Raw genomic sequence first — 11,339 nt, forward strand, 5'->3', positions numbered from 1 at the left:
GTACCATCCTGAGTTAGGTTCGATTGGACACCCTTCTAGTTGAGTGGCGGGATTTATACATCCGGGTGACCGAATAGCCTTCGACGACCCTCGAGTACTAATATATAGTTGAGCCTAGCCCCGACCTGAGTGTTTGTGGTCCCCCTTTTTTCGGACTTTTTCATGTTTTTTTTAGAATTTTTGGACAAAGCACTCGTGGTCTCTTTTCGGGATTTTCTCGTGTTTTCTACGATTTTTATTGTTTTGTCGATTCGTCGATTTCTTCACATTTCTCTTGTCGTGGGTCTTTTGACGATCTTTCTCGAGATTTCTGGACGATGTTTCTTTATTTTCGTTTATATAAAGCATTTCAGTTTGTTTCCTCAAGTTTTGTTGCTTGTACCTATTGCATCAATTACGCTTAAGGAACAACGAATTTCCCAGGTATACATGTTTGTTTTATGTTTACAACATGTTATTCTCTTATAATCACCTATCTGCTGCACTTTTTACTTTTCTTTACACTGCATGTTGTACTGCTTTCTTTACTGCATACTCTACTGCTTGTCCTGTGCTACATACTCTACTGTTATGCTATACACTGTACAACTTCAACATATTATCTATAAAATATCTAAAGAACTACAACTATAGGGCCGTTGGATTTGACATTATAACCTGACACCTTAGAAAACTTAAACTCGTCACGACAAGGAGCTTGGAACTAGTGCGGTGGGCAACACGACCATCTTCAACAACAAAACATGTCTTCTTCAGCTAAACCATTCATTTCCTAGAAATTAAAACAACAATCCATAGAATTTCGAGGTTGTTCGCCTAGCGCATCATAAATCCTCAACCTTTTCGTTAGGCATTTGTACAGTTCTGCTGTGCAATCTAAGCCCTAACTCGTTTTAGGATTTCGAGGTTGTCGTTCGTCACGACCTAAATCCTCATATCTTCCAGATTGTTTGTGTGATCGTTTCATACGAATGTAAGTCCTAATTAAATAAAATTGGCAGGATAAAACACTTGAATATTTCAAACCATAGGGTGACTGGGAAGTCACCGAGGATCTCCTCTGGATCTATGACATCCCTTAGTTCTTCTTTTGGATTCTGTAATAAATGTTCAAAATTTGAGTCATTCCCCTTTCGCACTTCTTTGTCCAATTTAGTTGAAAAGTCTCATCCTTTTGAAGTCCTTGAATCATCCTTTTGAAGTCCTTGAAGATAATTTTTCCTGATTTTTATCGAGAGTATTCTTAAGTGACTTCGGTCATTTAAGATGTAATTAACTATAGGGGCTTGCCCTTATAGGAAGCTTTTCCGAACCCAATTTAAAATAAACCCTATTTAATTTTTTATATTAAATAGGGGAATTTGTCGGCAAATAAAACGGTTTCGCAGACCAAACGGACGTCATATATTTCTTAGTTTATTTGATCGAACCTCATTCTCAAGTTTTGTGTTTATCCCTCAGGATAAATACAGAGTTTGAGGTAGAGTGCTCTTTCGTGTGTTTATCCCTCAGGATAAATACAAAGTTTGAGGTAGAGTGCTCTTTCATTTAAACTGTGAAAATTATAGGGTCAGTTTGATTTCATATTTTTCTAAACTTAAATCTATATGTAAATTAAAGCGGCATTCCGAAGCGGGTGACAAGATTTCGATTCCGATGACCAACAGCTTCTTACGGGCAACTCATCACTCCCCCAACTTTTTATCGCCGACACATACCAGTGTCAACTTTAGGAGAGTTCTTAAGTTCTTGTTGAGATAATGCATATATCCTGAGCTGAACATTTTGCCGAGTTTGACTTTGATTTGAAATTCATCCTGATGACTTGGCTATCCACTGCTTACCAAAACTTCTCTGATGATGTGTGAAGGATATAGGATACAAGCAAGTAATTACGTATTAGCGAATAAAACCATTGCTTCGCTCTCTTACGCATTACATTTTATTTTTTGCTTTGAAAATATTGTTTTTACCACACGGTCTATTGACCCGTATCTCTTCCCTTAGTGAGACTAGCTCTCTTTTCTTCGTTCTGCTGTCACATTTAATGGTACCAACTTTGTTTTTTGGTTTTCAATTTCTTGTGGACTCTCACAATAATATCTTTCATCTTGACATAACTTAAGACAACAATGACACCATGACAATCATTTGATTACGCTGCACTTACTTGATTACTTAATATTTTTGAAATTTTAGTTGTCTAAATTGTCACGTGTCAGGATTTAACTTAGAAAATGTGGGACTTTTTAATTCCATCTACTTTCAAGAGAGTAATATTTCCTGTGCTTACTATGAGTAATATTTCATTTTCTCTTAAAAAAAAAAGTGCTATGCAGATCCAAGAATTTTATAGTGCTCTATGAGGCAAATGGAAGGAATTATTTTAATGCTATTCCATCATGATTAACCCAAATATTTGTCAAAACCAAATAAAGAATTTTTTATTATTAAATTTTTCTTCAGTCTGCACCCTTCTTGATGAAATGTGTAGTCTTAGTTCATGGCCAATTTCATAGCGCCTTATTTTGCCACTTCTCTCTCTTAAGTTTTTAAGATCACTAAGTTTTCCATTACTTAATCTCATCTCCCGATCAATTAGCTTTGTTTGTTGTCGGTAAGTGTCGTCAGAGCAATTATAAATGTGGTGGTAGGATTAATGGTGGTCGTGTCCAGGATACTTTCACATTTTGCCAACGTTACACCTAATTAATTGTTATCCTAAATATTATTGGTAGAAATTCAAATATCCTTTCACTGTTTAGCATAAACCTTCACATATTGTCCTACTCTAACTACTCCTAGTGCGTTTTTTCTAATTGGTACTTCACAGCAATAATAGACATTAATCTCTGCTGCTTATGTTGTCTGATTCTCTAGATTCTTTCAGTTTTCTTTACTAATATATTCTAGTTTTAAGTTTAGGCATCTCTTTTCATTTAACAAATAACCTCGACCTTCTTCTCCTCACTTGTCCTCTTTACTAATTGTGGTTGCCGTGAATGGGTCCATTTCTGCACCTAGAAAGGGTGCTCTACATCTCTCTAAAATTTTCTTTTAAGAGTTTGCTGTGCTCTGTATTTTTTCTATTAATTTTTAATTTATTCAAAATAAGACTGAGTTTGTTAATCTTTCGATAGCATATTTTTGGTTCATATTTTGGGAAAGATGACTGTTGGAGGTGTTGAAGATGTCCCATCTACCATTTGACCGCTGCTGCTCCTATCCTCTATTCTGCCTTGACATTGTCAATTGAGTCATCCTCCTCTTGACAATCTTCATTAATATTTTTATATCTCATTGCTCTTTGAGTTTAGATTGTCCTACATAGTAATCACCATCGTGTGTCATTTCCTTTTTATGATTTTAGCTATTAACATTGCCCTTTTGATATTGTCCACTTAGACAACTGGTACTATATTTAAATGGCTAATTTAGTTTTCATACTATTTAGAAAACATCTAAAATGGTATCTCGATTGGACTGTTTTAGTTCTCATTTAAGAGTGTGTGGACTATTTTAGTATCTATTTAAGTAGTCTAGGCACTAAATTAGCCTTCTACCGCAAATAATTGTGGATTTTTCTATTCTTTTCTCACTCCGTCTTCTTCTCACAGTTGTTATCAATCAAGGTTGGACTCTACTACAAAGTGATGTGAGTAATGCCTTCTTTTATGACAATCTTTAGTAGAGTATTTATATATAGCAAACTCTTTTGGTATTTTGGCGGGAGAAATTGTTTATGCTTACATAGGAAGAATAACTTTGGCATTAAGTAGAGTCCATTGGTCTGGTTTAACAAATTCTATAATTTCCTTGTTAATTTTGGTCATTTAAGTAACTCATAAAATCTTGTTATCTATTTTAGTCATACTATCTACAACTCTTGTCATCTCTTCCTATATGCACATGCTTGGGGCAAATGAGCATAGGTTAATTTGTAGATATCCAATTCTTATACATTACGGGAACTAATCAACACATATATCCATGGCGCACAAATATCATATGCATTCATGACAAACTTCTCTTATTATTTCTCATGGTTGTTTTCAAAACTTTCTGCACTTCTGCACTAGTTTCATATAATCCAGAGATCAATTTGATATTATAGTTTTAATACTCTATATTTAATACGAGTGAAGGGAGTCTCTAAAATTTGAATATTTTGATCTTAGATCTTTTTGTGAAACCTATATTTATTTCTTATCAAATTCTTGTGGATTATATAAAATTCTTATGTAAGGTTGCATGAAGTTTTGAAGATGAACATGAGCATTTGTTAATCATAGAGAAGCTTGTCATAGATGCATGTAGTATTTGTAATTTATATGATTTAGGTTACCATTGATTCCTATAACATATATGGCAATTTATAAGTTTCCCTGCTCTTATGTCCCCCAACACTTGTAAATGAAGATATGATCAAGAGAGCAAGAGAGATAAAGGGTTATGAGTGAGATGGAGGGTGAAAATAAATTGCTAAAAATAGTATTTTAGTTTTTGGCTGTAAAAAACGTTGAATTGATTAAAGAAGAGATGCAAAACATGTTATCCATTTTACATCATTGATATATTTAATCTCTTAGGCCATTCGTCTTGGTGATAAATTACATAGCATGACTTTATTTAGTGTTTTATATTTTCTATGATTATCTCCCTACACTATCCTCCTCCGATCTTATATCATTTTCTACCCACTATCATAAAAAATTTCAATAACATAATGACAATTATCATGACGATCAAATTTTAAATCCATTTCTTAAAAGTTATATGATAATTATACAACAATGTATAACAATATATATGAGTTAAAATAATTCCAATAATCCAAAATATGGAGTGAACCTATGAAAGTCGCCCTCACTCCATTTAAATATTACATTCATAATCAAATGAACCAATTTTTTCTACTCCTCTTGATCAAATGTTCAGGTAACTGTATATATTCAGATAAGTTAGGTTGGGTTATTTCTTTCTTCTAGAAAGCATACAAACTACTCGAATAGCCAAAAAACAAGTCGGCATGGTATTGTTCTATTGGGCAATAAAAATAAAATCAATATCCAAAACCTGAATATCAATATGCTCTTTTCAATTCTCACGATTTACATTTCTGATGAGCATAAAATTTAAAATTTGGATAAATTGGATTGCAAGATAAATGAATGGTGCAGAGGACAACAAAACATATGACTAGTCCTCATATTATTGTTCTGCTCTAATGAGTTTCTCATATAGAGATGTTTGTTAATTAACTTATAGAGAAGGGAATAAATGCATTTCCTCACTAGAAATTGACAAGCTAAATCCTCCCTTGCTCCCTGCGCCTAGCTTCCCCCTTTTTACGTCTCTATAAGGGAATCTTTGCTGATTTCAACCTTTAACAGTTTCTTAAATGTGAGAAGAAAATGAGGAGATGTCACAAAAATGGGGGCTTTGCATCAGACTGGAATTTATTTCATTAATTGACGGATTTTTGGCTGATATTATCTGTTGGTAATAAGTAAGCTTTCTAGCTTATTTGTCACCACAAAATCATCGGCCGAAATATTACCAAAAAAATTTCTCCTCAATTATTATATTGGAGGATGTTTGGCGACCCCTAAGTTGTGGGATTTTTCCTTGGATTTAATTGACGAAAGTTTGTACTGGTGAGTTTTGTCAGTAATTCACTGTTTTTCCTGTGATGACTGCTTATGTTCTTAGCTTGAAACAAGTGGTGTTTATCCTTTTTAAAGCTGTCATTTACTGTTTTCTCACGTATTTACTTTGGCTGAAGCTAATAAATATGTATGCTCTAGCTTGAGGGGGAAGTGTTGGAATATTTTGTATTTTTTTAAATTATTGTTAGAAATATTTTTTTTGAGAGAATTTTAGATTTCGGGAAGATGAATTTGTATCTTCATAAATTATGATTATGGACTCCTTTTTTAGTCAGTATGATATACCATATTCTTCCTTCTCAATTCCTATATTTGTTTAGCATCTTAGACTGCTTTAAAGCTTGAGTTTTGTTTTATTTATTATTATTATTTTTTTGTGCAAGGCTGTAATTTATATTACTTGTAAATCATGTATAGAACTAACGAAACATAAATACAAGCTTTGAAGGATTTAATGATCGAAAGTTTCTACCATTGAGTTTTGTCTGTAATTCGCTATTTTCTTGTGATGACTCCTTATGTTTTTAGCTTGAAACACGTGGTGTTTATTCTTTTTAAAGCTCTACATCATGTCCTGTTTTCTTACCTATCTACTTTAGCTGAAGCTAATAAATGTGTATGTTCTAGCTTGAGGGGAAGTGTCGGAAGATGATGTATTTTTGAAACTTATTGTTAGAAAGAATTTTTTGAGAGAAATTTAAATTTGCAGAAGATAAATTTATATCCTCATAAATTATGATTATTGACTCCTTTTTTAGTTAATATGATGTATCATATTCTTCCTAAACTCCTATATTTGTTTAGCATATTAGACTACTTTAAAGCTTGAGTTTTGTTTTATATTTTTTTATTATGATTAGTTTTTTTTTTTTTCAATACTGTAATTTATATTACTTGTAATTCCTGTATAAAATTAACAAAACATAAATACAAGCTTTGAAGGTGCTTACAACCTTGCCTAGATGAAGTTATTTGTTCTTTCATTGTTTATGTGCATTAAGTCCATTTGTTTAAGGGCTGTTTCATTAATTTTTTTTTCTCTAGGCAAATATACTAAGGTCATATTAAAAATATTGGCAAAATCATACACAGAGCAGATTTGTAATCATTCATCTTATTTTTGGCAAGGCAATTGCAGATGCTTGCAAAGCCTCTCAAACCATCACTACAGATCTACATGAATCTGAGGTGCCTACTGAATCTGAAGTACAATTTGACGAGGAGCAGGAACTGCAACAAATTATTGATGGGAAAGTGTGCATGAAAATTTATGATTTTGGTTCTGGTACTTACGAAGTGATTTATATTGGTTAATTTGGATGTGAGAGTCATCAAATACATTTGTAACGTCTACAAATGGTGCATTTGAATTGTCAGATAAAAATGCAACTTCTGAGAGGAAGATCATTTTATCAGGTTCATTTAACCCCTTACATGATGGACATCTAAGACTAATTGATATTGCATCAAGGTATTGAAGCTTTTAGAGTGCTTTTTTTTGTAATTTATGTTCTTTTTACTAGTCATAAAGAAACTGTGAAATTGTAGTACAATGACTAGCCTTACATGCTTCTTCTCATAATCATTCATAAACTATGAGGAATTTACTTGGAAAGTTGGGAAAGTAAAACGAGCGAGAACTATGGTCACTCTTGTTAAATAAAACACACTTCATAACCAAGTTCAGTGTGGCGAGTTGTGAAAGAATAATGCTCATCAATATAGAGATGGCAATCAAAATTGAACCAAAATTTATCATGGTTAAACTACTTTTCAATACAAAAGCTTTAGCTCATGGTGAGAGGCTAAACCCTTGATCATTCCACATCGAAATGTTTTTTTCCCACTGTCATATCCCTTAGCAATCTCCCTTTCATGTGTGAAACTTCTAACTTTTCACATTCTCTATCGCTTCCCCTCAAATGATAGTTAAACATGCGTCAACATAATGTGTCATGCACCAACAGCCCACTTACTCATATGGAGCCGGTGTGTTAGTTGTATGCTCTTAAACTTTGCTTGGCCATTATAAAGGTATCCAAGAGATATGGCTTCCACAGTCCATATGAACCATTTAATCTCATTTGGAACGTCAGCTTTGATAGCAGTTTATTCAAAATTGGGCTAACGACAAAATTGGTTTTGATTTACTAGCAGTCAATTCATTTTAAACGAAAAGATTAAGCTTATAGGTGAGGAGCTGGCAATTTTTATGTATTTTTATGCCGGCATATTTTTCAACGATTTGATCTTGGACTGAGCCCTACCTTCATTGGCATTAACATTCCCATCATGCATCTTTAGGTTATAATGTTAAAACCAACCGGCTTGCACAATAAATTATTTCCCATAAAAAATAAATTCTAGCACATAAAAGCTAAGAATAATTCCTCTTTAGGTCACATTACCTAGAAAAGTTGAATATTGATCATAGGGCACCATAGTTATGGCGCATTTGTACTTTAACATGCACTTAGGAGATTTAAGTGTATTTTTTTATTTCAAGTGTGTTTACATGTTATAAATGGTCTTATATATATATATATATATATATATAGGTGTGTTATGATGCAATTAGATTTAATGAGGATTATATCAATCCTTGCTCGCTCTCTCTCCTCCCTAGTCCTTACTAATTCTAAACCTTAATTTTTCTCTCCTCTTTTCTTCACTTGCTAAGTGAAATTCCCTTTCACATTCTCATTCAAGTCTCTTCGACTACTTCCTCCCCCAACACCAAATCCAACTCCTCTCTTTCTTCCAAACCTCAACTTCACCAACTGCCACTATTCCTCTCCATCTAATCCTAAACTAACAAAATTCTTCCTTCCAACTGCAAAATTCAAATCCAAATAAAGAACATCATTATCAATGGAGATCCATGACCACGTCCACTTCTATTGGAGGTTTTTGGATAGAGCAAAGAAGCCTATAGATGTAGTTCTATTCCGCTTACATCAAATCATGGTTACCATATTGTTGTACCCGTATTTTCTTATCCATTTTACAATATAAGTCTAGGCATAGTTTTTCAAATTAAGGATTTTTGGTTGAAGTGCCGGAGTGCCGGAGTGCCAGAGTGCCGGAGTGCTTTAGGACTGATATATGATAAATGATCACGAATGCCGGAGTGCTGAAGTGCTTTAGGACTGATATATGATAAATGATCACGATAAAGACTTATAGGTGAATGAGATATTTTAATAATTTTTTCAATGAAGATTTTGAAAATACGATCGAATTTAATAATCTTAAAGTCATAAATAATAAGAAAATTTTTTATTTCTATCATCAAATTAGTAAAATAGAAGTTAATGCGACTTCAATGAAAATGAAGCGTGGAAAAGCAGTGGGACCTGATCTTATTCCAATAAAATATGAAAATGTTTAGGATATCTGGGAATTTTTCAGCTTATTAAGCTTTTAATATTATTTTAAAAATGAAAAGATGTCCAACGAGTGGAGCAAAAGTCTATTAATTTCTACTTTTAAGAATAAAGGTGATGCACAAGAGTTTGCAAATTATAAATGAATTAAGTTATGGGAAATAATAATTAAACATAGGTTACTATGTGATACAAAAATTTCTTAAAGTCAATCTGAATTCTTTCTTCAAATTACTTATGATTTTTGTTGATTTAGAGAAAGCTTATGATAAGGTCCAAAGAGAAGTACTTTAGATAATTATAGAAAAGAAATGTGTTGATATTATTTATATTCAAGTCATTAAAGATATGTATACTAGAGTTGTTACTTGTGTTCGAACACAAGGAAGATTGACCAAGTATTTTTCTATTTCAGTTGGATTACATCAGAGATCTGTTTTAAGCCCATATTTTTTTGTTTCAATTATGGATGTTCTTATTGGATATTACTAGAGGATGTACCTTGGTGTACATTTTTCACCGATGATATCCTTATTGTGGACGAAGACTAGAGAGAGTTTAGGAACTTGAATTGTTAAAGTCAACATTAAAGTCTAAAGGTTTTCGTTTGAGTAGATCTAAAATTGAATACATTATTAGTAGAGGTTATAACAATGGATGATTAAGTCATTAAAAGGAGTGAACATTTTACTTATCTCTAGTCTATAGTTCAAAGTGATGATTATATATATGTGGATGTTATAATTCAAGCTGGATAGTTGAAATGCAGGAATGCATCCGATCTATTGTGTGATAGAAAAGTATCGCTTAGATTTAAAGGAAAAATTTATAAGATGGTGGTGAGACCTACAATATTTTATGGCGTAGATTGTTGGTCTATAAAAGAGAAGCCTAAAATTAAGGCAAGTGTTGCTGAGATGAGAATGCTCTGATGGAGGAGTGACTTTACACTTAAAAGACAAAATGTGAAACTAATATATCAATGAAAGGGTTGGAGTAGCTCCAATGGTAGACAAGATTAGAGAGAGTTTGTCACGGGGCGGAAGCTAGGGAACCCTAGGGCAGGATTAGGGTTGGTCTAGCTTTGACACCAAATGATGCCGAAGTTAACCCAAATCATGACTCAGACGCGACAAATTTTATTGTTGAAATTCAAAAACTACTCATCCCCTACAATGACACATAAACAACAAGCACGCATACATAATTAGTAAAACAAACAAATAAACAGTTAAATCGAAATAGCTATTGCAGAAAATAGACTAAGCACAAAACAAAAAACAGTCATGGATGGTGCCGGTAAGTGACTGAAGGCTTGCTGGAAGAGACTGCAGAGGGATCGACGTCGACCAGAGGGGCGCCAGATGAATCTTCAACTTTGGGGTGTGGCGGAGATCCGGTTGCGGATGTTCAACGGAGGTAGGAGGGGTGCTAGAGGATCCTATAGGTGCGCCAACCTGCTAGAGAAAGGCTGGGAGGTGTGACAAACGACTGGGGGAAGGCCGGGAGGTGCGACAGCCTGCTGAGGGATGGTCGGGAGGCGCGACAACTTTCTATTGCTATTTTTTGGGAGGCTCTAAGACCAAATGATTCCTGAGGAAACCTAAACCATAATGAAAACATATTATTTTTGAATTTCAAACGGATTGCAAACATGACACTTGAAAAGTAGGAAGTAAAGACAAACAAACATGAACAACGTAAACAATAAAAGATATCTGTGGGTGACAACAAAGACAAAGCCTGCTGTGGGAAGGCTGGGAGGCGCTGCAACCTTATGGGGGGAAGATTGGGAGGCGCGACAACGTTCTGGGGGGAAGATTAAGAGGCGCGACAATCTATTGAGGAAGGCTGGGAGACGCGATAGAGGGAGGAGGCGGAGGAAGTGGTTCAGCGGCTTGGGAGGGAGGTGTGGCTCGTTAGTACTGCTGGAGAAAGGTTTGCGGGAGGTCGAATAGCCTGCTGAAGGAATTGGGAGGGCGACAGTGACGAAGGGAGATACTGGTGGATGGAGTGGACCTGGGATACACAACACCTTGACGAGATACAGCTGAAGCACCACTACACTGAATGATACATGCTCAAATGAGGGAAGACGCTAAAAGGATCACCTGGAACACGAAAAAGCAACAACCAAAAAATTGGTTAGACCAAAGAAGATAGCATGTATAAATAGGGAAGGAGAGGGAGAAAACAAAGGTAAGATCTAAGGAAGGAAGAGGGAAAGAAAAGGAAGTTTTGCAACGGCTAGGAGCAGTTGCAGAAGAGTAGGGCACGGGGGGGG

The 11,339-nt window shown here is 34.5% G+C and overlaps 1 protein-coding gene across 3 annotated transcripts in view; it reads left to right on the forward strand.

Moving 5' to 3' along the window:
- Positions 1-11,339, forward strand: part of LOC110027773 — a 41,290-nt gene that overhangs the window by 23,042 nt on the left and 6,909 nt on the right. For all 3 annotated transcript variants that reach the window (XM_020729322.1, XM_020729323.1, XM_020729324.1), the window contains exons 7-8: positions 6,798-6,954; positions 7,047-7,140. In XM_020729322.1, the coding sequence (XP_020584981.1) occupies positions 6,798-6,954; positions 7,047-7,140 (251 nt within the window). The remainder of the gene's footprint in view (positions 1-6,797; positions 6,955-7,046; positions 7,141-11,339) is intronic.

Source organism: Phalaenopsis equestris, unplaced genomic scaffold, assembly GCF_001263595.1.
Source record: "Phalaenopsis equestris unplaced genomic scaffold, ASM126359v1 Scaffold000443, whole genome shotgun sequence".
NCBI lineage: Eukaryota > Viridiplantae > Streptophyta > Magnoliopsida > Asparagales > Orchidaceae > Phalaenopsis > Phalaenopsis equestris.